At 47.1% G+C, this 27,520-nt stretch overlaps 1 protein-coding gene across 1 annotated transcript in view; it reads right to left on the reverse strand.

Annotated features, from left to right (window-relative positions):
* Positions 1 to 27,520, reverse strand: part of LOC119374471 (sodium/calcium exchanger 3-like) — a 291,218-nt gene that overhangs the window by 90,708 nt on the left and 172,990 nt on the right. The window contains 4 exon segments of the mRNA XM_037644580.2: positions 14,939 to 15,105; positions 20,032 to 20,277; positions 21,424 to 21,754; positions 23,046 to 24,260. Of these exon segments, the coding sequence (XP_037500508.1) occupies positions 14,939 to 15,105; positions 20,032 to 20,277; positions 21,424 to 21,754; positions 23,046 to 24,124 (1,823 nt within the window). The 5' untranslated portion in view covers positions 24,125 to 24,260.

Below are 27,520 nucleotides of genomic sequence, written 5' to 3' on the forward strand. Positions count from 1 at the left end.
GGTTTCAGTATAGGTTGTGGGTTCGGTCCCCACCGGTGGCAGAACTGCTGATCTTCGCCTTGTCCCCACAGGCGGCGAGGTGCTTACTGTCGATCGCTACTTCCATCGCGTGCGCTGAAAAACCGAAGGTCGGCGGTGTCAACGCAATCCACCTTTCGTCGACCACACAGGCTTCGTCGGGTGAGGACACGCCCTTTACCGAGCTGGTCGAGTCAGAACCATTCATCACCACTCAAACGCAGGTGCAGGACAAGGTATATTGCGAAAAAATGGCGTGGTATAAACGTATAGTTACATGCAGGTAGATGATAAAAGCTGAGCGAACGATATAAATAGAAATATGTCGTTAGAGCTCGCTACCTACCATCGACGAGAGCCAGAGTCGGGCTAAGCGAGAGTAACGGCTCGTACCTGCGCTGTTACGAGGCACGCGACGTACTTTGAACTTCGTAGGTTCGTGTTTCTTGCCTTGTTGGTGATTTCAAGCTCTAGCTATCGTCTACTCGTTGACCTATCAAGTCGAAAGCCTTAATATGTTTCGTGTGTCGAAAAATCCGGCGTGAACACAAAGGGGACCAAAAGTCAGGTGATTTAGTGATGGCTCGCTATGATGACGTCATAGTCACGTCGTCAATGACCTCACGTTATGACATCGGCAGATGTGTTTCGTGAGTGCTTTGCGGTGCAATGAGCAAATACCGCCAACGAGCGCCAGGACAACACATTATTAACAATGTTTTCTCATCATTGTATAACTCTGAGCCGCCTTTAAACCATGTTAAACCACGTGATATTTTTTTAATACTCCCATTACGACACTACCTTTGTGGGCTTGTAAGGTACTTTGAATAAATAAGTGTGTGTCAATGAGATGTCGTTGACCATTCGATTACAATGGATAGACGTAAGGTGGCTATAGACAGCTGTAGTACCTACCGCTTCAGAAAGTACGTAAGATACGGTAAATGCTTTTGGCTCACGCCCGTAAAGTATAGGTTACGACGTTATCACCACAAAAAACAACAAAGAAACAAACAAACATGAACATGCCCGTAGTAGCAACGTCTCCCTTAAAGGGACACCAAAGCGAAATAATAATTGAAAACTGTACTCCTCAAACTCTAATGGCGTTAATGGCACAGTCATATGTTTATTAATGTACGAGAAAATCAAGGTCAAATGTTCGTTTTGAAACTTCGCGCCGAAATATCCGCACTTCAGGTTACGGATTTCAGAGTGTATTTTTTCGTATTTCGGTGACATTTGCTCAATGAAATCTCCTGAAACTTTATGTGTTAAGTCTATGCCCCCCTCAGAGAACAATGTACTTCATTTTCACCGATTACGAACGACGTACGACCTTGTAGACGCTTCATGACGTGACGGCGTTTAGTGCAGGAACTTGAAGAAGGCGCCGCCACCCGCAACTTCTTTCCGTGCGTGTTCTCGTTTACCAAGCGTCTTCTCGCGGTAAGAGTGGTGGGTTTTCGGTATTGTGAAACTGTAATTTGCTAATGCGCGAAAAAATTGCTTTTTCTCTTAAGCGTACCTTTAAGTTCAAAGCCACGGAAGCGTGGGCTCTGTACGCAACTGTCACAACACCAGTCACCGAGAAATTATTTTTTTACTTCATAGACAGCCGATCGTCGCGTGTCATTATTAGCCCTGTTTTTTTTGTTTTTGTTTAAACCTATCTGCTTGTTTTTTCCGGACTTTAATCTCGAGACGAGCTGCGCTGGGGTAAGCGTACGGGTTAAAGATGACGGATCTCGTGGTCTTGCCCGCGCTGATAATACATATCCCCAAGATGTAAATAAATCACCTGCCGACCACACCGTCGGCGGAGGGATTAAGGTGTATCCACGCGTCAGCGTCGATCGTTACGTGTAGTAAGCTGTCGCGTCCACGGGAGCGGTAACACCTGCATTTCGCAATGGCGCAACGTATCTTCGGAATCCCTCCATTCGGAGTGGCGTAAAGGCCATTTCTTCGAGTAATGACTGCAGCTCATACATAACAGAACACAGCCACCGCGCTCTGTCGAAACGACTTCGGCTCAGGGTCCGTCCTTACAAAAGCCAGGACTTTCTTAGATTTCGTTTCTTTTTCCGCTATCATTTGAGCCCACAAAACACAGTACCACTTCTTCTTGGGTGAGCTGATTTAAACGCACTGAAGTCATTATAACGTAGGGGTACGCGGATAGGTTATACGGAGGACAGGATACCACAAGCGCTAGCTCACAGGTCAAGTTAGTTATGGGTTAGCGCTCAAGTTGACTCGAGTTAACTGACAACTCAAGTTCTTTGAGTTGTGAGTTAGCGCTCAAGCTAACTCAGAAACGAAACGAAATGTAATAAACTTCCGAGTAATTACAATTTAACCCACAAATCAAGTTAGTTAAGCTGCGAGTTAGCGCTCAAGTTAATTCAAGTTAGCTCACAACTCAAGTTATTTGTGAGCTAGCCCACGTAGTGTCCTGTCCTGTCTTCTGTCCGTGTTTCTTTGCACTAAAATAATTTTAGTATGCCTAAAAAGAACGTTGCTTTTGTAAAGAAGACGACGGGTTTAGACAGGCGCATGTAATTTTTCTGTCATACCCAGCACCTTCGGTACCAATGGGGACGATATTTATTTTCGATGTAATTCGGCAAGGACCTTACTCGCTGGAACGGCAAACAGCATGACGCTGTCTCGAAGAATCACAAGAGACAAGCAGCGCGCCCAGAGCGTTAGTGATGTTGTAAGAAGGATGCTGGTATTTTTACTTCGCGGTTCTGTTGATTGATTGATTGATTGATTGATTGATTGATTGATTGATTGATTGATTGATTGATTGATTGATTGATTGATTGATTGATTGATTGATTGATTGATTGATTGATTGATTGATTGAAATGCATATGCGACTTCTACGTACTTCAGAAATCTGCGTGAAACGTCGTAAGAGCAGGGGTATGCGCCACATGCGCACCACTATATGACTCGCTTAGATTCGTCCAGGGCCGGATTGTCGTCTGGGGTATATGATGCGGCTAGTCTGGCAACTATGCAATAGCCGTCTCCGGTTCTACCATAGCCTCCTACGGTTCTACGTAATCAATCTCGCGGTTATTTGTAGGCGCGCGCAATCTTGACGCAATTTCTCGTTCGGACTGCGCGTGCAGCGTGGCTGTACACACAATGCGTGGCGGGTACAGTATATATATACATAAGCGTACGTATAGATCCGAAGGCGGTGCAAGGCGCCGTGGTCTTAATCCGCCGTTCTCGTCCGGCGTAATCCGACACCCCTATTGTGCAAACGTCAGCCATGCGGAGAGGAACACGCCGATGGCCAAAGCGCCGGGATGTCGCGTTATCTTAGCGCACCAGATGACGACTGTATCCCCTTTCGCGAGGGAGTTTGCCAATGTCGAAACTCGATTATCGGGACAGTTCCCTTCACACGTGTGCCAGAAGTGGACGCGAAGAAGGCCAATGTACTTGTGCGTGCGTGTTTGTGTGCGTGTTTACGTGTGCTTGCGCGCTCATGCGTGCGTGGGTGTGTTTGAGTTTGTGAGTGGGCAGTTCAATAAATGAGGCAAGATAATTTAGGTTTATATAAACATTATCTTCATCGTGCTTGCGTGCTATTTTGCTACTGTTGTGCTATTATGATGAAAAATCCCTGAACACTGAGGGTCACTTCATGTAGCCAACAAGCGGTCTTGTCTTGAAGACAAGACCACCTGAAGACAAGCTTCGAGCATCAATGTTCCACTGAACTTATGCCTTGTTGTGCTTTTATGTTACTCTGCAATGTGTCTTGTACTATTGTGCTACTGTCGTGCTATTACGTTGTTCTGCAATGTGTTTGTGTGCTATTGTGCTGCTGTTGTGCTATTATGTTACAATGCATCGTGTTTGCGTGCTACTGCGCTGCTGTTGTGCTATTATATTGTTCATTGATGTGTTTGCGCGCTACTCTCTTGCTGTTGTGCTGTTATGTTGCTATGCGATGTGTTTGTGCGCTATTGTGCTACTGTTGCGCTATTACGTTGCTCTGTGTGTTTGCCTGCTATTGTGCGGCTGTTGTGCTAATATATTGTTCTCCAATGCGTTTGTGAGCCGTTACTATTGAACCTGTAAGGTAGTTTAAATAAATAAATAAATAAATGAACGAACAAATCAAATAAACTATTCGCAAGTATTATCAGATCTGACTTTCTTTTTTCTTGCCACTAAGCGATGGCACCTTATTTTAAGTGTTTTAGATCATTCGATCCTTCATCGATGCGGTGAATGTGCTCATATGACAGCGATTTGTCTATGCTCCACCCAAATTTTTTTTTTTATTATTTAACGAGAACGACGAGCGACAACGACGATTTACGCTCCAGGTTATAAGCAAGACCCCTTCTCTTTCCCCTTCCATTTCCTCTCCCCCTGCCCCCACTTTTTTTTCCGATGCGCAAAATCATCCTGGCATATTTTAGTAAAACCAAGGCAGCTATGAACGTGCAAACTTGCCTATTTCGATAGCCGCTATCAATCGGGACGTCCGCGTATTCTTCTGTACAACGAAAGCGTGCCACTGTGTTCCAGGCTGTCATGTTTGGTTTTCAAGGCGTGCTTCGAAGTGTCATATAGAACAAGAAGAAAGCTTCCATTCTTCTCTTCACCCTCTAGCACCTCGCCTTAACCTCTAGAGGGTTACTAATAGACAATAAAGAGAAGAACTCAGAGAGTCCTAACCGTATCTCTTGTATAAGTGGCTTGTCTGTTATAAGTGGCTTGGCTTGTCTCGGGAAATGTCTCGGCTCCTCTCGCTTTCGCGGGAAGAAGGTGTCCACGAGCCACGACAGATGTCGGAAAAGATATCCACCCTGACGAGAGGGGGCGCTGCAAACTGTGACGGCGCGCGTGTAACACACGGTAAAAGGCTATTCCATTACCGCGTCACGGAGGAGTTATACGGGAAAGCGTGCTTTGCAGGAGGTGATACAGACTTGTCAGTGGTGGTGGTGGTGGCGGCCGCGCGGGTCTTGACGTTTCCGCGCGCCGAGAACTTTCGACGTCGGGGAGACAGAAAAAGTGCTACGCGTGCCGGCTCCCGTTGCTAAGGAGGGTTGAGCTACATAGAAAGGTCTGATCCCGAGGGAGCCTCGTCGCTGACTGTGAGGAAGGATCGCGATTCCTTCGGGTTCTGATGGATCTAATGGGTCGCTTCGGATTTTCGCGAGACGAGCGAACGACGGTGTAAGGGAGAACGCAACCTGTCAAAAAAAGACGGAACCCCTTTCAACGCCCTGTCGGGGATTTTTTTTTTAAGTTCAATTCTGAGAGTGCGTGGTTTTCGTTTATACAGCTTTCTGTTCCCGTTTCTTCGTCTCTGGAGAGAACACTGTCAGTATAAATCAGTCGCGACTCGAAGCGCGTTAAGTGCTCGAAACGCGCGAAGTGCTCAAGAATCAGTCGCGGTTCGATCCAAACGCGAGACGCTATTTTCCTCTGTCGTGCGAGCCATCATAACTTATCGATTTACTTATCGAGGCGAAAGCCTTAGACGAATCATGAGAAGGGTGCCTTGGCGGAAAGCCGCTGTGTGGTACAGAAAAACAAAAACAAAAAGAAAACACGTGACCTCTCCAGCGTGCCTCGAGCCGCGCGAGCTGAGCGCTTTCTTTGACTTAATTTGCGGCATTCGTCTGACTAAATAAATAAAGAAAGCGGCGTTGCGTGACTAAAAAAAATTAAAAAGCGTAAAAATTTTGTAACCCCGGCAGCGCGCGTTCACTTCGTCAGTGGCGTTAAAACGCTAACGTCACAGGAATCCTCGAGCTGGGCATTCACTTCGTCTGTACGTGCTAGAAAAAAGGCTTTCGCGTTCATTAAAAAAAATACAGAAGTGAAAATAGTAGGCGACCGCACCAGCTCCGTCTTCACTTCGTCACTGCGACGTTCGCGCGACTAAAGCACATAAGAAAGTAAAGCGGCGGTCGCGTGACACAAGGTGCACGGTAATATAGCCAGAGCGAACGGCTTTCGCCTTGTAGTTGTCTCAGGCGAATGCTAAAGGGACCCTGTTAGTCTTATTGTTGTTGTTGTTGTTTAACCGCGAATAAAGCGCGAGGTAAAACGGATGTCCACAAAAAACTATCATCATCGTGAACGGATATGTGCCATAGAGATTAGGCAAATCCCACCACTCACCGCTGGTCCACTAAAAATGAAGAAGGCAAATAAATACACAAATAGAAAGAAAAGAAAAAGGAAGGGAGAGAGAAATCGATAAAGAAAGGGAACAAAAAAGAAAAAGAAAGAAAGAGAATCAAAGAAAGAGAAAGAACGAAAGAGAGAGATGTAGAGAAAGCAAGAAAGTAACCGGCGTTAGCCAGAAGACTTGGGGATATACCAGCCTTGCTGTGCAAAGCTTTGCACGACTTAGAGCAAACTCCCCGCAAATTTTGTTTTTTTTTGGTCGCGTATTTCGTGCAGCTAAGGCTCCGGTTGACTTCGGTACGATAAGAAATCAACGGATTATGCATATAAGGGTTCACGCATGGGACTGGTTGAAAACGCGTTTTATTGTTACTTCTGCGGGCCAGCTGCTGCGGTGAGTGTGCAGATATTGCTGCGTGATATATATTTTCTTCCCCTCTATTCGATTATTTTTCGTTTTTTTTTTCTGCGCACCAGTTGGCCGGAAGTTATTACGGTCGCTAGCCGCCGTAAACGAACAACACGGCATAAGCGTATACGTTACACTGTTCTATAGCGGCGCCCGAGGTCCTATATTTGCGCCCGCTGTATCATAGCCCAATCCCCTCGGGAAGTGAGCCGCGAGACAGCGTTGCTTAACTTACACACTCGGCGCTTTTACTCAAAGGGAAGATTACATATACGAGCTCCTTCCTCATTTGCTGTCTGAAAGAAGGGCGTTAATAGTAGCTGGAGGGGTAGGATCGTGTGTCGCTGCGAACCTCTGGTGCCTCGGGGAAGTAAAGAAAGAAAGAAAGAAAGAAAGAAAGAAAGAAAGAAAGAAAGAAAGAAAGAAGGTAAGGAACTTAAAATTGGAGGCTATACGGGCTTGTTGGTAAGTGCGAAGGAAGGAAGGAACGAAGGAAGAAAGAATGAATAGATAGATAGATAGATAGATAGATAGATAGATAGATAGATAGATAGATAGATAGATAGATAGATAGATAGATAGATAGATAGATAGGATAAGATAGATAATAGTAGGGTAGGTGGGTAGGTAGGTAGGTAGGTAGTTAGGTAGGTAGGTAGGTTAGGTAGGTAGGTAGGTAGGTCGGTAGGTAGGTAGGTAGGTAGGTAGGTAGGTATGGTAGGTAGGAGTTAGGTAGGTAGGTATGTAGGTAGGTAGGTAGGTTAGGTAGGTAGGTAGGTAGGTAGGTAGGGTAGGTAGGTAGGTAGGTAGGTAGGTAGGTAGGGTAGGTAGGTAGGTAGGTAAGGTAGGTAGGTAGTTAGGTAGGTAGGTAGGTAGGTAGGTCGGTAGGTAGGAGGTAGGGTAGGTAAGGTAGGTAGGTAGGTAGGTAGGTAGGTAGGTAGGTAGGTAGGTAGGTAGGTAGGTAGGAGGTAGGTAGGTAGTAGTAGGTAGGTAGGTAGGTAGGTAGGTAGGTAGGTAGGTAGGTAGGTAGGTAGGTAGGTAGGTAGGTAGTAGGTAGGTAGGTAGGTAGGTAGTAGGTAGATAGATAGATAGATAGATAGATAGATAGATATGATAGATAGATAGATAGATAGATAGATAGATAGATAGATCGATAGATAGATAGATAGATAGATAGATAGATAGATAGATAGATAGATAGATAGATAGATAGATAGATAGATAGATAGATAGATAGATAGATAGATAGAAACGGTCAAAGTACCTTCGGTTTGCTATGAAATGCTTCGCATTTCAATACCAACTATAATAACCAACATACAGGTCCTCGCTCTGTGCGAAAGGGTCTCTCTCTTGCGCATAACTAGGTTAGTGGGTTGTTTTGTGTTCGCTACTGGTTATTGCAGATTTCCGCATACTGCGAAAGCTGACGCACCAGACGGCCACATACGACGCAACGGTGTTGCAACACTTTCTATGGCTACAGCGCAAGCGATCGGAGCTGCGGAAGAAGACGATACTCCAGTTTTAAGTGAAAAAACATAATATACAGCTTTTCTTTTACAGCTGAGGGGGCGAACCAGCGACAAGACAAAGTTGTACAGATAAGAAACAAAAACAAAGAGAGAAACGCTAAGTGCATGGGCCGTGTTCGCGTCCTCGGAGATTCGAAAGCATCGCCTGACTGCCTGTCCGTTTCCATATCTCCCGGGAGGATCTCGGCGCGTCTGTTCCCATCAGCCTCGTGACGAAGCTATTTCTAGACGGCAGCGTTTGTTTCGTTCAATCTCCAAAGTGCCAAAGCTAAGGAGGGCAGAGCGTCCCGAAAGGATACGCGGGAATCGGGAAGGCGGAAATAAGATCCGTATCCTCTTGTCTTTTTTTACTTCTTAGCTGCCTATACACTGTAGTCCACGTGAAAATGTCTCGAGACGGAACTTCCGGAAACATAGAGCGTAGCATTCGGAAGTAAACAGCGTCCGGGGAAGGACGGAAGGAAGTAAGGAAAGTTGGGATATCGAGAGTAATGCGGAAGTCAGTTCTCTACGTCCCGATCTCTTCATAATAGGCAGGTGGCGAATTTCGATCGCTTTGTATCACGTCTGTACGCGGGCCGAGCGTGGGTCGTTTGTCGTTTCGTTTATAAGTACGTACGCTATTGTAATAACGAGCGTTTTTTTAGTCAATAGATATCTTTTATAAACATTCTGTGACAGTCACGCTCCAATTGTTTTCGGTCGCGTACTCTATGTACAGGCAGAAATACTTTGCCGCAACGAAAATGATATTGACGAGACTAATTAACAAAAACTGGTTATTTAACTGTTTAATTGTGGACTTGAAGGCTTTTCTTCAAATTAGAAAGTTGTGGTACGTGCCAATTTATGGGATGCCCGTTTTTTTCGAAAATGCGAAAGTTGCACGTAATTTGAGATATTCATAATCGAATGTTAATGGAGAAATCGCAACTGATCGCGCCCGAGACGCAGAAAACGCGGCATCTCTATTACGTAAGATCGGAACTACACGTCACAAGGAAGTGACGAAATTTGAATGAAGGCGTGTCGTGGCCGTATCTTTTCGTGAAAAGCGATATATAGATATAATTGAAAAGAAAGTTCTGAAGCTCCGGTGCGCATGTAGTCGAAGAAATGAAGGAGCACACTTACGAAAACTCCATATTTTTATTCATTTACGTTTCGTCCGCGGCGAGGGTTTCGGCCTGACGAAGGACGGAGGTAAATGAGTAAAAATATGCAATTTTCGTAGGTGTGCTCCTTAATTTCTTCGACTAATATATATATATATATATATATATATATATATCGAGACAGATTGACCAAATGGAAGAACAAAAATAAAAGAAACGTCCGTGTTTGCATTTGTCTCACAAAGTTTCTCTTTTGCTTGTTTTTGCTTTTTGCTTTGTTTTTAGCATCAACTACCCCAATTAGATTAAGATATGCCAGCGCCTCCTCTTCAGGAGGAGCTGGATATGCATATTCTCCTGGTGATCATTATAGTGATCGGGAGTTTCGAAAACAAACGCGACGCGCTCGTTCTTGTGAGCAAGATAATTTTAAGAAATAAAAATAACATAAATAATGGTGACAAAGTTGGCACTTGGTCACTTGCATCAGCTCGATTCGAAAAATGGTAATCGGTGGTTCGCGTGCCACACAGTTTACTTTTCTTCTCAACCCATGCGGTTGCAAATGGCGCGCGCTTCGACAACCGCATGCTTATCCCTCAGATGACGTCACGTCACGTGACTTCCGCATAGATACGGCGAGAGCTCTAGCTCGTTGTATGTACTGGAACAAAAAAAAAATAAAAAAAAACAAAGGTGAGAGTTGACGACCAGGGTTGGACATCTTCCTCACCCGACTGTATCGACTGAGCAGTGAACTCGCTCGCCTTTACGCGAAACACCCACGCACGCACGCCATGTTGCCAAAGATCGACGGCGTACGGGAACGAAGTACATAAACACAAAAAAAAAACACACACGGACACAAAGTCGTGAAAATGCAGAGATTGTTGCGCGCTGAACAATAACGGGGTGCCGTGTTCTCTTTTGTCGCAATCGACCGGCAAAAAAAGCAGTTTTGCCTTGGATCAGACGAGAGAGCACGTCTCGTCGACCTGGCAGGCAGGCGCCTGCACGCACTTTCGTGATATATGCAGAGAAATGGCCCGAGGCGCGATCGGGGAATTCTCAGTTCGAGTTGTTTTGCCGAATGAAATATTCCTTTCTGGAAACGACAATGGATGAATCGCTCCGAATCCTTGTTCGAGTTTTTAAAGTCTCTGTCTTTCTCTCTTTAATATATGCAAGCCGTTTCGAGGCACGTGATGTGTTCTAGTACAGCAACAAATCCAGGTACTGGCGTGTGCAATGTGAATTTCGAAAATTCTGCACCGCTACATGTGCTCTTGAGTGCCGGAAATGAAGAGCAATGCGATAGGAAACATTTAGGAGTAATTAAGTGCTTTTACATGTATAATTTTCCTTGTGTCTAATTCTCTTGTGCGATTTCGCGCGTATACGTGTGGTACGTTAATTTCAGTCATCTTCAGTTCGAATGCTCGTGTACGGAACGCCAATATGGTGCTGGAGGCTCGGTCACGTGCATAGGTCGGCAAATTCACTCATGAGTCGACTCAATCGGACTCACTCAGCCTCAGATCGGGCCGTAAGTCTGAGTGAGTCCGGGTGAGTAATATTTGAGTCCGAGTGAGTCCGGCTGAGAAGAATTTTAGTGAGTCGGAGTCTGAGTGAGTCATGTTGAGAAAAATATTGGTGGGTATGAGTATGAGCGCGCCCTAAGCGCAAAATATGTTTCTTGAGTGAGTCTGAGTGAGCTCAACCTGTTATTGGCGACCTATGGTCAGGTGAGTGTCCAATGTCACCATTTTTCACAAGCGTCGTGACAGTCATGCATCGTCGAAGAAACTCACGAACAAACGAATTAGCTAACTAACTACTGAATGAATGAATGAATGAATGAATGAATGAATGAATGAATGAATGAATGAATGAATGAATGAATGTGAGAAGGCTAGTGATATGGACTTTTGGTACAGTCGAAACCCGCGATAACGAAATCCCGAGGGAACGAAATTCTCGCCGCAACGAAATATTTTCGGAGCACCGGCGAACGCCCATAGGAGTCAATGCATTTCGTAACTCGCGACTACGAAAGATATTTATACCGCAGTCCCTCATTAACGAAATTTTTGAAACAGGAGTGCGCAAATAATCTACTCTCGCAACGTTAACTACATTCGAAAACTGCTGAAATGTATTCATGCTACACTCAAATTGTTCAAAACTATCGTTACAGCGCACTTGAGAAGCAGCCGCCATCGTTGTTTAAAAAAACCAAAGCTGGCAACAATGATGATGATGATGGCTTGCCGAAACACCTGCTCGTTATCGCGGACTACGTAGCCAAAGCCACATTCCTCATGGAGTTTCGTTCGTTGGCTTGGCTCTGTGCTTGGCTTTGTCGGCTTTGCGCGCACATGGTCGCATGTGTGGAGCCATTTGTGGAGCGTTTGCTTGGTCGCTTGGTGCAACGTGAACTGTGTGTTGCGAGTGCTTCGTCCGATTTCGCTGCCTGCGAAGATGCCGCCTCCAACGAAAAAGGGAAAGTTAATCACGCTGGAAGATAAGGCTGCAATCATCAGTGAGGTGGAAAAGGGCAGGAAAAAATGGACATCGCCGAAGAATTCGGCGTTGCGTGCAGCTCGCTGTCCACGATTCTGCGCTGATCCCCCCTGATCCGACGGAGACGGAAGAAGGTTCGCCTGTAGGCGCACTTCATGACGGTACTGGTGACAGCGCAGTGCCGCCGTCACTGACCAGTGCATGGGGCGAACTTTGTGCCGTTGCAAACGAGATTACCGATCGAGAGGCATGAAATTGCTGCATGGTAAGGCCTGCAAAAGACAAACTTACTGATTTTTGGAAATAAAATATTTTTTTTTGTAAATTCCATGTCTTTTCTGCCGCATTCTCGCGCCAACGAAATTCCCGCAAGAGCGAAATTCTGTGCTTTCCCCGCCGATTTCGTTATTGCGCGTTTCAACTGTACATCGTATTGTTAAATGGGGTGACAGATATAAGCACATTGTTCTTAAAGCAGCGCAAGTGCGCGTAATGTGCCCTCTTCCGTCCCAATCGATCAATCAAATAATCAATCAATCAATCAAGCAATCAATCCAATTTCATGCTCGCCATAGGCCATGCATTGTTACAGCGAAAGTTGGAGGCTATAGAGAAAAAAAACTGCATTTACGCAGCTTGACTCGGCTCTGGCAACCCGTACAGCAGCAGTGACAGTACGATTCGTTACGTAGTTCTCATATACAAACATGTTTCTTATAAGCAAACAGTTCTTATACACAAACCACACGATTTGCGAAAAGCGCGTTCACGGAGCATGAACAGAGACAAGATGTATAGTAACAGGCACGAGGAAATCAAAGTTGTCGGCGCGTATCAAGCTGGCGAGTAGAAAATTGACACCGCCACTTTTTGGAACCGATCGCTAACGGCAGCATTATAGTAAAGTGTTCAGTTTCAACCGTGAACGCTTTGAAAATGAGGCTAGACGTTTCTTTTGCTTCTTTTTTTCTTTTTTTTATCGAGAGTCTCGCTTGCATACATAATGAGTCTCGAATATCGCGCCACGCTCGTTGATGGTTTAAGGTTACTATCACGATGGTTTAGAATTACAATGGTTTAAAGTTATTATTTAGGGGCGCGTGGGAATTGGGTACGCGCGCCAGCCCCTCGTCATTCATGCAAATTTCTGAGATATCAGTTTTGCGGATCTTAACGAGAAAAAAAAACAGTACAAGAAAAACACGGAGAAACAAAAAGATGATGAATAAGAGCGCCGTGTCGTTGTCTCCTTAGCTTTTTTTATTTCTGTTTATTTGTTAGTATGTGTCGTTTTCGTGCTGTACTCTTATTATTTTTGTTAAGATATATACATGCCTACTTGCTTAACTTTCATTTTTCGTATCAGTTATACTCGGAAATGGATCGCTCGTTTTCGCTTCTACAGATTACCCGTGCCTCTTTGGCTGTGCTTGAAATCAGCCGTTACGCTTACAGTGCGTGCACTTTCGAGGCGCGCGTTGACCGGCACCGGTGATTTTCCTCTATAAGCCATCAACATCGCTCTAAATGACCCTCCTTATCTCATTAAGATGACAGTGCAGATTTATTTACCACACTCCAGCCTTGTTCGAGAAATGAACCGCAAGAATGGTAAGTATATAACTGTCTGCGCGACGAAATTGCAGCGTTAACCTGTATTGTGTGGAACACTTCGTGCATCTGTGCTCGTGAGGCTAATAAGACTTGACGCTCGACTAATTCCCGCGCATGCGCATCGTGGACAAGGCAAGAGGCAAAAACTAGAACAAAAACACACCCTCAACCGCCCCCCCTCCCCCCAACAGGCTACCCCCTTTCTTTCAGTAGTATCGCTTCCCTCTCCGAATGTGCGTTAGTCATCCTTTTTTAGCCACATCGGAGAGGGAACTACTCACGGAGAGGGGGTAGCCTGTTGGGGGTGAGGGGGGGATTGAGGGTGTGTTTTTGTTCTGGTTTTTGCCTTTTGCCATGCCCACGATGCGCATGCGCGGGAATTAGTCGAGCGTCAAGTTTAGATATATATTTTCTGTTCAAGCAATAAAGCTTTCAGTTGTGAGTAAGTAAGCGCTTGTGCTGTTCACTTTGTTGTATTCGTCTTTTTTTGCGCTACTATTACACCATTATGACGCGAGCTTTCCCGCGCGGCTCTACTCTACAAACAACATAGTCACAGACACCAACCCAAAATAACAAGACATCACAGAAAATAACAATGGTAACGCGGGAGCACCGCAGTTCCGCTGTTTCTGCAGATTTCATACTGAGTGGGAATGGGGTAAGCTTTTTTTTTTCTTTTTTTCTTTTTTTTCATGCATCCCTGCTCATGTGCTGTGATGTACAGGGTCGTCCACATCTAAGGTGGACACCTCATTAGTATTCAAGGCATCCTAGAAGCTTATGTTTAGCACATAATTCGAAAAATTGTTATTGGGTTTATGGACACCGTGATTAGACGTCATATAACGAACATTTCACTCCTGAAGTAGAATAAATTCTCTAGTTTTACCGTCTTGAATACCGATCAGGCGTTCCCCTTAGATGTGGTCGACCCCGTACACCCTGGCTGTCCCGTGCCATTACACTGACCGATTCCTTGTAGGCTGTTATGCCAGGACTCCCAACCCAAACTTCCTTACTTCAACAAGGCATTCAAGCTGGTAGAACGTCTGACGCAACCAGCGTCAACACCCGCTGATGCAACGAGGCGGGAGTCTTACGCAATCCCCGGCAACTCCGGCGATGCGGCTGACGCAACCGACGGAAATCTCTCTCGCAACGTGCAGCAAGCCCTCTCATCCGCGGATCCGGTTCGAGCCAGCGACCAACGGCGGTTCCTGATTGGAGGCTTCGAACTACTGGCTGATGCAAGGACTCGGCCAGGGCTATAAAAGAACCAAGCTGCGCGGAGAGGGCGAGACAGCGAGCGAAGAAATCCCGGTTCGTCGTCGCACCTCTGTGCGAGCCCGATAAGCTGTCGGCCCCAGCGCCGAATATGTAACGCCTCTGTTTATATGTATAAAAATTTGCCTTAACTCACCGTCGCCTTGATCGCTTCGTCTATCAGCTCTGCGCAGAAGCAGTCGCAAGCTGAGACACCCGTTACCCAACAACGCTCCTGGGTGCATGCACTGGCGGGGTGAATGTGCACGCACCTGGTTTCGTTGTTCTCGAAGACGAGCGTCCCGTCGCATGGCTCGAAGTCCTTGTTCACCTTAGCCGTGCCTTCGATCGCCTTGTACGGCAGAAAAACGCGGCCACGGGCTCCGCTGAACCGGTTCACCTTGACGCGGTACTCGCCCACGGCCTCGCTTATCTCCACCTGCGGCAATACGTATATCTTATCAGCACTCGAGTAAGACCGAATATAATCCGTATATTATACCTGCAAACGAGAGGCATCGACGAGGATTAGAGCGGCATACCTGTTTATGAGAGTCCATGTTTTTTTTTTTATGTGCGTGTCACTTCAGGGGCCTTGCCTGTCGTCCATCCACTGTCTCATGTCGCATGGTCACGTAGTGTTCAATACAGGCCTAGAACAAGGCTAACAATGCTGAAAACCAGTGCAAAATAAACTAACAAGGTCCCACACAATATGAACTACAGAAATAACCAACAATTACCTAAAACTAACCATTATTGTACCTAAAATCGTGAAAAACGCTTCTGAAACATCCGGCTGATACCCGTGCCGCGCGAGAAAGGGCGCCACCGCCTCGCCAAGCGCACAATTTCCGAGGCGGTGGCAAGCGCCAAGCGAATCGCTGGGTTGCCCGTGCTACCCACTTCCTCAGGTTAACACGGTAGTGGAGCTGCACTTAAGCGCAAGATTTAGAACTACACCAAGAACAACACAAGAGCGACATAAAGGCAGGATTCTTTTTTTTTTACAGCGATGGTGTTTATATGGCTAACGTCTTTGTCTGTTTGTGTGCAAGAACTCCTGCGTGTGGTGTGTGCCACAGAAATTGGGTGAACCCCACTACTCAACAGCGGTCCACTAAAAATAAAGGGCACACACGGGCGGGAAACACCATTTAAGATCTTGTACGAAACACCGAGCTCATGAGGAAAAGCCAGGCAAGACGACGCATGTCACGGCATGCTACTCAACTGGAACACTTTAGGGGAGAGACAACAGCTTAGTACTCCAATTTAGATAACCCCACTAATGGAAATACTGTATATCGTACTGGCTAAAACGAGGCCTGTTTTTCTCATTAGACGCGGATTTATATTTTTATTTCTTCACTCGAGTCACTTTTGGCGCCTCACGTGGCAAAAAAAAGCGAACATGCAGATGGCGGCGATCACGTGATCTTTAACTGGTGAACGTTGTTCATGGTCTATATATTAGTGCTGAAATACAGTGCACTTTCTTTATTTTAACATTTTGCAACCTAAAATGTGCCGATACACCTTCGTATGTAGTGAAATGAACAGTGTCGCTGCCTTCGCTTGACGTATGATCCGATGCCCATGAACGACAGCACGTGGCCTCCGCGATCGGCTCCGGCAACGGCGCCAATCGCGGAGGCTACGAGCAGCATGAAAGTTAGCAGAGGGACTAGCGGCATCTGTAGACAAGTTAGAGAAGTACCTCGAGCCCCTGGCCCGCGAGGCGGTGAAGGCATGCCCCGTGACGACAAGCGTTCGGAAAACTTATTCTACCTGTTTTTTATATTAATAAAAATAAACGGTTGAAAATGGCAAAATGAAGGTGGTGAACCGCAGTTGCACTCACTCCTGCAAAAATAGAACGTTGAGCGCAATGAACAGATTGCGAGGAGGGCTATCGGAATTGCTATCAATTCTCGGCGCTGCTGGAGGAGGCACTCGTACTTTTTTAGCGCTTCCCAGATCGAAAGATTCTTCTTACGGAATATCCACGCGCTTTTGAACTCAGCCGCTGCAGGTTTAACCGTTACTGCGGAAGAGCTTTTCGTTGCGCCGTAAAAAAACTGGGTCGAGCAAAAACCGGTTGTCAGTACCATTAAAGTTGCATACGCCAAATTCAAAAGGGACATTCTGGAACGCACATTTCGCATTTAGAGGGACGGCATGTGATCGTCTATCGTTCGCAACTCTGTGTCAGGACTGTGTCGTGCGCTAAACAGCTTCCCTGGTCATCCAACTCCACAGAGTGGAATGGATCCTCAAAATATTTCCCCCCGTTGTTTTCGATTCTGACACATATTCGAAGACCTCGCAGAACACGACCAAAGGTATACTGCCCAATACAGCCTCTGAATGGAGCCAGCTCCCCGCCACTGTCGCCAACAACCGTGATCATTCAATTATTTCAAGCTGCCATATATAGCATTGTGTAATGTGTGTGTGAACGACTGCTCTCTGTAACGTCATCAGACATTAAAGGGGCACTGACAAAAAATTTCGCGGCAACAGCGAATATAGCTTGGAAGGTATTTTAAATGAATTTTGACGTTTGCGTGAGCGATCGACATCCTCGCTCTATTTACACTCTCAAAGGGGACCCTGGGGACCCTCTGCTTCCGTCACGTGACCACGCTGCAACAAGTTATGATGACGTCATCGCCGCCATGTTTATTTGCCCCGTTTTCTCCAGCAGCCTACTTCTCGGCGGCTGCTCGCGAACCGTGCGGAAGTGCGTCACAGTCCTGTGTGCTGACGTGATCGAGCGCTGCACCCGCTAGCCGGCGATAGTTGCACCCGGAGGCTTGTCGTTTTTGAAACCGAAACTGACACTGGTCGGTAATGAGGGGCCTGTAATTAATTATCTGTTGCGCGCCACAGCAAACGATGTGCCGTGTTATGACTAACAGGCCCCCAGCAACACATTTCAGCAAAAAAACGCGAGGCCAGAATTTTTGTGTCAGTACCCCTTTAATAATGTTGTCTGAGGTTTTACGTGTAACCGGGAAAAAATATCATGGTATCATTATAAGGCACGTCGTCTCTCTCCCGCGCCCCTCTCCAGCACTTGTCCAATCCTCCTTGTACGCGAAGTGACGTAATCTTGCCCATAGGCCATAGAGTTTCCTAAAATGACCTAGAGGGAACTCTGGCGCTGCGATCGTTCAGCCACCATGGGAATGATGGGTAGTACACGGATTTGCCTAGTCTTCGTGCTTGTGGGCTTCGAACGCACTTGTGGCTTTGTTTATTGCTATGTTTTGGTTTTCTTTCGGATAAAAGAATGGATCGTTGTGAACTTCGTGACCATATTTGAATCGGTGAGCCTAAAGAAGTTAAGTGGTGAAGTGAAACTGCTGATTTTTGCTGAACTTCGTTTTGCGACAAAGCGGATGCAGGCGACGCGGAGCCAAACGGAGCCAAAAGAACGAAGTTTAGACAAATCCGTGTACTACCCATGATTCCCATGCTGGCTGAAGCGCGATGCATTGCAGCTCCCATAGACACTAGCGCCAGAGTTCCCTCTAGTAAGTATTGTAGGAAACTCTATGCCATAGGCAACATTACGTTGCGCCGACTTCGTCGATTGGTTCTCGACACTACGAAACGGAGCCTTGGCCCTGCGGTGATGCGGTTTCGGCCGCGCATTCAACGCGCTTCTTCACCGCGCCGCTAGGGGAACCCTATAGCGCAGCTCAGTCTTCGTTTTTCTTTTTCTTTCTTTTTCCAATCATTCACACGAGCGACACGTGGAGGGAGCCTTACTCGGTCGTTGGCGGCGTGCCGATAACGTAATCGATGACATCGTGCTACGTTGCCGAAGCGGGCGTAGTCACGACAGCGGGCGACGCCCACTCCTCTTGGCTGCTGAGAAGGGTGGGAAGGCCGAGCGAGAAACCGAAACTAGCCGAAGCGGGTTCTTCTATACCATGCAACTTCCTTACTACAGCACTTGTTCGCAAAATTCTTGCGGCATCATGTTCACACCGTACAGGTGCGCAGTTATCGCTTCATCACACATTTTGGACCGCGGGGTTGTTTACTGGCGCTTTAAACTTATGCTCCGATATCTTATGCATCTAATGTAACTGTTAAACCAGAGCCATCGATTTCTACTTTTAAGAAAACGTATTAGGAATATCCTTAAAACCGGAAATACGTGCTTGACCGGAAGTGCTTGAAAGAGGAACAAGAGCGCCACGTTTAGGCCGTACCACTGAAACAGCAGGCTACTCTTTCACACTGCGCAGTGCACGTGAAAGTGCATCTGTTTATTGGGGAAAAAGTGGACAATTTCGAATTCTGCGTACACTGCCATGGAAGAGCGGTTGGCCGTCCCTTTCACATGCATCACACTCGTGCCAAAGTACTGCACATACATAAATCGTCGTCTCAGCACACGATTTCCTGTGCTACTCCCTTAAACCTACCTGCTTGTAGAAGTGGTTAAGGAGGTAAATAATTTGCGTCTAATAATGCCGTAATGCGGAACTGCATTCGGAATTACATTAACGCTAGTAGAATTTCGCCGGTGCTAACGGATTTTTTACCAAACCAGCGAGTACCTGTGGTTCGGGGTGGCGATATCCGGTTGTATGGTATTTTTTTTATTGAGAAATGGGCGTACGCCGCACGCCTGCAACGTTGTTGAAAGAGAAGATGATGATGATGACAAAATTCCTTTATTAAAGTGCAAAGAAAACAGGGAGGGTCATATTTGCGCTTTTCTTCCCGATGGCCCTGCCTAAAGCCTGCGTGGTCGTACTGCAGGCTTCTTCAACTTTGTAGCTAAAAGCAAACTTTAAAGATCTGGAACCCAACGTTTTCTTTTTAAATAAACAAAAAAAAAATGGGGCAGCTACGCACCAGTGGTGCAAAGACTGAGGAAAGAGCGGAGCTGGTGGCGGTCCCCTCCTCCTTTCCCTCCTTCTCAACCTCACTCCCCTTTGCCAGCCCTTGCCATACTGTACTACATACGGCTACGCTATGTCGGTATCGTGTTCCATGAGTTTTGCATATCGATCGGTATTGACTGGTTATCGATCGGTATGGATTGTCCTGATAAATTCCAAATTGGCGATCTCGTTTTTTCGAGGTCGTAATCGACATCAGTTATCTGTCAGTAGTTATGGGTTATCGATTGGCCATCGATCGGTATTAAACGTGTCTCCAGGCTCAAGCGAGCATAGGCATGCGTTTCCCACCCTTTTGGCGCGGCGACACGAGTAGCTATGGGTTGCCGTGGCGACGCGCAGTGACGTCATCACTCGGCGAGGTTTTTCCAGTCCACGGATCACACCTTACGCCCGGCTAACTCAGCAACGCGCGGTGTAGTTGGTCAACGTAGTACCTGGCTCTCGGGCAGGCTGAAGACGCCGCTGTGGTCGTCGTCCAGGATCATGACGGTGCAGACAGAGGGCGTGTCCAGCTTCACGGGGGGCCTGCCTGCGCCCGTCGTGAGTCCCGGAGGCTGCGGCTGTCCCGGAGATCCGTTCATGGTGGTAGTGGCGCCACTGCCTCCGCTGCCCAGGTACCGAGGGTTCGAGAGTCGCACGTAAAAGTGCTCGTCCTCCTCGAACACGTCGTCGTCGATGACCTGCATGTATTACGAGAAAGGTCTCTGTATCGACGGCCGGCAGTCATGCGTCCATCAACGACGGCCTCAACGACAGGTCTCAGTGGACTGACGTCACTTGAAGGCTATGATGCGCAATGAGGATAAATGAAACCTCGGAAAATTTTGTCACAGACGGTAATTTTTAAAACAGACTCGGAGAGTGAACAAACACGTAGTATACGCACATGCCTAGGCGCTGCTGGCGGGCTATAGTTGGATGTACATGATCTTGAAAACACCAGCGCCTGTGTTGTACGAATGTTCGTTTGTCTGTCCATGTTTTCTTAAATTTTGCGCTGGTGTTCCCAGTATAGTATACGCAGACACAGAAACACCAGCGCAGGCACACACACGGTACATACATACATACATACATACATACATACATACATACATACATACATACATACATACATACATACATACATACATACATACATACATACACACATACACACATACATACATACACACACACACACACACACATACACATACATACATACATACATACATACATACATACATACATACATACATACATACATACATACATACATACATACATACATACATACATACATACAAACTAACAAGTACGCCAACATAGACGCAAACATACACAAAAACGTCCACACATACGCACAGTCAGCGTCAGAAGATTAGAGACCAGGAAACACAAGAGAACGCTAAATATTTCCGCTGTTTCGTGAGGCACCTTTGTATTTAGATTTCCGGCCTGTTGTAAAACATGCTAACAAGATGTACTCTGCAGCCAGACCGAATACAGTCACAAATTGCCAGGAAGTTTGAAGTTTTCTCCGACCTAGTGGTCTCCAAATTTTTGACGCAGAATGTACACACATCATACATACAAACGTCCATCCCCTCCCCCCCCCCCCCCCCCCCCCCCCCCATAGATACACACACACGCAGCTCCCCTGCCAGCACCGGGACCTCAGAATCTATAGCACACTACACGAACACGAGACAATATGAAGGCAGTTTAGGGCACTGTTGTTTCTGGGGTACGATGAACTACCGCCCAAACGTCCTCCCTTCTGAAGTACCAGGACATTACGTAACACTCCTACACATTAGCGTGGCGTACATTATTTTACAGACCTTGATGATGATCTGCTTCTGGTTCTCTCCCGGCCGGAATACGAGGGTGCCTTCGACGGGCACGTAGTCGGTTTCGGCGTTGGCGGTGCCGTCCTCGGTGTTGTAATCGACGCATACGGTGCTCTGCGGATCGCCGCCATCGCGCGCCACCGTGACGGCGAACTCGCCGACGTTCTCGAATACCGTGTAGTGACCCGGGTCGAAGAACAGCCGCACGCACTCCTCCTCGACCTTCTCCTCCTTGCCCTCGTCCTTGGCCCCGACCTCGCGAAGGTCCGCCTTGCGACGGATCAGGTTGCCGGCGCCCATGAGCTTGCGGGTCGCCTGGATCCTGCGAAAAGGGGGGGGGGGGGTGAGGGACAGAACACTCGGGTGATCAGTGGGCATTTTAGAATAAAAAGAAAAGTTGGTCCCTCTCTCGAAGGAATCCATCATAGCACAAAAGTCAAACGCGTCTTCGTTGGAATAGGGACAGCTTTGTTGGATGTTACGAAATACAGAAGCATATATTTGCATGTGGCATTGGTCCTTCTTGTTTCATCCTCTGAATTCTGAAATCCAGGCTTTGACATGAACTAATGATTTCAACTAAACTATCATACATCAACCGATACAAATTGGTTCTGAACAACTTTTCTAAGTAATCAAGTAATACCTCAGTATCAGAGTTTATTGCCACACGGATCGACTGCCGCAAAAATTCCTCGAATACGTCAAGGACGAGCGGATTTAGCAATCTGTCGCACACTTTTAAGCCCTCTTTCTCTCGTCCTGACGAGCGAGCTAGAAGCTACACAGGGAGGAATGGCGCGGGCGGAGGGAGTAACGTCAGCACGCGGCATGAACTTGAGCGCGCGTCATGAAACGCGATCACTCTCTCCCGTTGTGATTCCTGTGCACACTAGCGTTGCTACTGTGTAATTTCAGCACACTATAAAGCGCAGCGCCGGTACTTGGCGATACCCTGTGCTAAGAAGTGCTCTTGATCCAAGCGCTGTCAGCTATCAGCCAATAGCCGCAATCTGCTGTTTGACGACACACAGCTGGCGCCATGCCCACCGAAGTGAGTAAGGACAGGGGTCTGTCAGCGGCCACTTGAGAAAGTGGTAACTTCGCGCACCGCTTGTGAATTCTACGTGCCGCGCACGACTACAAGAATGCTCACAGCAGCGTTTAGTGTTCGTAGAATGAGATTTTTAACCAATACCGAGGGGTGGTTAAGGCCAGCTTTAAGATTGTCATAGGAAGTTAACTATGCATTAGTGGTGTTTTCAGAGAAAAAAACGTAGCTTGTTTTCTAGAGCCTAAATAAAGTTTTCTGCATAGAATATACAGTTCTTCGTCTCGGGGGACAGAATTCTGGTGTTGACTCGTTGCCTTCGGTATTTGCATCTCCACAGATAACCACATCAAACGTCACTATACAAGCAACGCAGCGCTGAATACGGCGTACTTAAATAGTAAACTGCAGAAGACACGACGTATGTCCGATTGCACACGCCTTTCCGTGTTGCATGCTGTATTAGAAAACTATTTCATGTCAACTCACGTGAGGCTATTACACCTCGATGCTCAATCGTTTACAGTAATTTTCAAAATGAAAAAAAAAAATGGAAACACACCTGTAGTAAGCTCTGCTCTTGGGACAACGGGCAATGATCTCGTCTCGTGCCATGCTCTCCAGCTCGTCCATCGAGGCGTCCGGGTTCTTGTGCCTTAGCTCGCGTAGGATCTGGGTGTACTCCTTGCGGTGCTCCTCAAACTCCTTGGCCTCCGAGCTCTGTTCTTCGCCGAAGAGACGCAGCGTGCCGCCTCCCAGGATGCCGTCGGCGAGCCTCTCCTTGTTGGGCGCCATCTCGACGTCCTCCCCTTCGCTACCCACGATCACTCCCCGCTTGGTGACCCTGTACTTCTTGGAGAGGTACTTGTATATCAGCAGCCTCCGGTCGGCGATATACGCCGTCAGCACGGTGGCCGGAAAGAACATGAATGTGATGGCGCCCTCCCACACCTCGATCACGCCCCAGGAGGAGTACGTGAGGATGATGTAGAGCCAGATGTAGGCGAACACGCTCCACGTCATGGTGACGAAGAAGACGCGAAGGTGCTTGATGCGTCGCACCTCGTTCGGAGGGATGGAATAGACGCAGATGGCGATGATGACGAACATGTTGAACGCGGCGCTGCCCACGATCGTGCCGGGTCCCAAGTCTCCGGCCTCAAAGTTCTGGGCGTATATCTCGATCACGGACAGCAGGATCTCTGGCGCTGAAGAGCCCAGCGCCATCAGGGTCAGGTTGGACACGGTCTCGTTCCAGACGCGCACGCTGATGGTCTGAGTCTCGCCGTTCGGCTTCTTGATGGTCACCTCTTTCTCCTTGGAGGTGATGACCTCGATGGCGGCCATGAACCGGTCGGCGATGATAGATATTCCGATGAACATGTATGCGAGCGCCAGGAAGTAGACTAGGCCGCGAGCGACGACGTCGCCCGTGCTTATGTTTTCCTGAGGCATCCACATGGGAAGGATGAGTCCGTCCTTGCACTGCTCGCCGGTTCGGGTCTCGTTTCCGGTGACGTCACCGCCGACGTCGCTCACCTCTCCGGTGTGGGCGGCGGCGGTGTCCGCGGCACGCGATGCCAGGAGCAGCGCTAGGGACGCCAGCATCGCTTTCACTGGTCGGAACGTCTGGGTCGCCATTTTTGTCTTTGGTCACTGCACGACAGTTGCGCGCTTATATGGTGGCGCAGTTGCCGAAGGTTCGAGTCCCTAAAGGTACACGCTCTAGGCTAGGAAAGGCTTCCCAGGCCCGGTCTGCCTTTCAGGGGCATTCCACCTGGACCAAAGAGAGAGAAATAGAGCATATTAGCTCAATGTTACTCTAATCTGTTAAACGAAAGAAGGGGCATTTTAAGGGCTCGTTGATTTTTGCTAGACAAAACATTAATTATAACTAACAAACAAGAAAGCCAAGGAAACGTCTAATGCATCAAAAGTGCTTCATGAAGGGAAAATAGCTCAAAATCATCTTTAGGGGGTGCATAGACTGTATCTTATGTTTTATACGATGAAGCACGTTAAGGTATCCATACGTCCAGAAAGCTATTTCATTCGAAACTTTGCGTTACGACTATTCCGGTACGTCGGGATTCATTGTTTCCCACTGGTTACAACCAGTTACTTGGTTCTGTACAACACAATTTAAGGCGCAACTGCATGAAGTACAGGCTCTGCGAGGTGTTCTTTTACATTATACTGTCTGTGCCCTCACATTCCTTGTAGCCATAGAGTTTCCTAAAATTAACTAGAGGGCACTCTGGCACTGCGATCGTTCAGCCACCATGGAAATGATGGGTAGTACACAGATTTGCCTAGTCTTCGTACTTGCGGGCTTCGAACGCGCTTGTGGCTTTGTTTATTGCTGTGTTTTGGTTTTCTTCCGGATAAAAGAATGGATCGTTGTGAACTTCGTGATCAGATTTGAATTTGTGAGCCGAAAAAGGATAAAGTGGTGAAATGGAACTGCTGACTCTTGCTGAACTTCGTTTTGCGACAAAGCGGATGCAGGCGACACGGAGCCAAACGGAGCCGAAAGAAAGAAGTTTAGACAAATCCGTGTACTACCCATCATTCCCATGCTGGCTGAAGGGCCATGCGTTGCAGCTCCCATAGACACTAGCGCCAGAGTTCTCTCTGGTAAGTATTGTAGGTAACTCTATGCTTGTAGCACACTTAGATGGTCCCGTCTGAAGCAATTACCCGGTGACAGTGGACGCTTGATCGTGACAAATGCCGACTGAAAAGATGAGTGCTTCAGTCAAAAAGCAAAACGATGGCGATGGCCCAAAATGCTGACAGTAAGATATGTAGAGCACAGCCAATTCACGTGAAGACATAATAAATGTCGGCAGAGTGCACTCTCAGTCATGAAAGCGGCTAGCACAGACAACTTTTCTTTGTAAGCAGCTTGCTCTGTTCGGCACCGTATGGCGCCTTCGTAGACGCATCATCAACCAGCAAAACCTACGGAAGGTGTGCCGATTTCGGAGGCTCTGGATTTCAAAATGGATGGAAGTTTTAACATGGTAGCGGTTGATACAAGCAGGGGACGCTTTGAATATTGCTGACAAAAAAACGAGGTTGAGGTTGATAGAAAAGGAGCCTTTGCAGGCGTACGTAAGGCTACACTAAAAATGCAGAAGCTTGTGCCAAGGAAAAGAAAGAGATAGCTAGGATGCTGAATTAACTGTGGTAGAAGGAATAATACATGGAGTAACAGATGCTTGTAACGAACACGTTGAGTGACTATTGGTCGCGACCTCGTTTCGAAGTATGTGCTTATAAGGGTCATCATCGTCATTGTCATCATCAACATCACCCACGTCCTACGAACTTAAACATGCTGATATACAGCCATGGCCTCTGACACCCGATTAAATTGATTTGAATTCTGGCTTATTTATCATCATTATAAATCTATATAGCCTCACAAAAGGCATCTGCTCCTAACTACAGTTTGGCGCGCATGCCGATGAATATAATGATGTTTCGTAATATTGAAACAGAGGACAGGACAGTAGTATTTTTAATATCTATAGAACACACCACGTGCCTAGTCCGAACGCACGACACATGGTGTGCTCCAGCTCTCGCCGTGCATGTGATGAATGAATGAGAAAGGACAGCGATCATATGCAGCATTGTTTCGATTCAGACAAAGCCAATGGCAATGAGAAGACGGCATAGTACGTTGCATCGATATTGGCTTAGACATTGCCTTGTACAGAAGCCATGATCGATGCAACGTACTTCGTTGTCTGAACAACATGACGTATAAGAGGCTTGGTTCGATAATGCAGGAGTGCACCGTGCTGCGATAGTTGGCTAGACATGTTCATGAATAATAAAAAAATGCATTGAAAAGACAAGACATCGCCGAAAGAAAAAAAAAACACACCCACGAACGCTGCATTGTGTTGTGCAGCCCCTGTAAGTGTGTTTTTCCTTCGCCGAGCTCCGTAGTTTCAGCGCTGTTCGCACCTCTGTCGACATTGTGTCGATACGTTCGGCTGAAAGTTTTTTCACGATGCCAACAAACGTAACCACCGTCCGTTCTTGTGAGTTCAAAGCGCGTCACGTGATGTTTTCCTTGAGTTCGAGGACGTAGACGGATCAAATAGAGCTAGATTGTTTGTATTTCTTGTTTTGCTGTTGCTGGGACACCCTTCACATATGCCCCACTACGAAGATTCGAACTTATCTTCTCGGCTGTTAAAGTGTTCAGGTCTGCGGTCTTGAACGTTGACCGCAACTTGAATACAACCGTGCTTGCGGGAACGTGATGATAGAAAGCGCGTAACCATGGAAACCGTGACCCCAGTACACGTGGAGCAAGAACTCTAGCTCATTCATGTATAGGTCAAGGTAGCGCTAGTGTACAGCCATCATAGTCTATCGAAGCCTTCATCCCTACCGCACAGCGTGAAGTTAACATACATTACCAAGCAGACGCGCTTAAAAACCTTAACAAGACCAGAGTGCAATGTTAATATTTGGGCAAACCATGCGGGCGCAGGTGATGGTTTAATAAAGTCACATTAAAGTGAAGTTGTTTTGCCCTGTTCACGGGAACGAAAGTGAAACACAGTTCTGATCTTACAGCGACGTTTCCTATTGGTTCCTTCGCCAGTCCATAAAAATATAAGATAGAACACTTTTAAGCCACTTTGCATCCTTTTTTTACGAGCGTCTGGTCAGCCCACGTGTAAAGCGGTCAACAAAGTTATTGCCCTTAGCTAACTTCGTTAACACCGACGGTCATCCCTTCAAAGTGCCTTTCTCTAAGGTCCAGATGCGCGACCCTGCAAATCCACTTTAACGCGGCACTCAGCGTAGCTAAAACGCCTTTACGGACTTGCAGCCGGCCACGTGTGACTCGGAACACATAATCTAGCCCGGAGTCGACAGAAGGAGCCCGCTTTAACGAGAGCTTTGAGTGCGCTCTCAGGGTGGCTTGGCGAGGCAGGCTCTGTGTCGTGTGCAGCGGCGCGGTGACCTTCCGAAAGCCACCTCTTAAGCCGTCTATTAAGCCGTCTT

This window comes from Rhipicephalus sanguineus, chromosome 11 (genome assembly GCF_013339695.2).
Source record: "Rhipicephalus sanguineus isolate Rsan-2018 chromosome 11, BIME_Rsan_1.4, whole genome shotgun sequence".
NCBI classification, from domain to species: domain Eukaryota; kingdom Metazoa; phylum Arthropoda; class Arachnida; order Ixodida; family Ixodidae; genus Rhipicephalus; species Rhipicephalus sanguineus.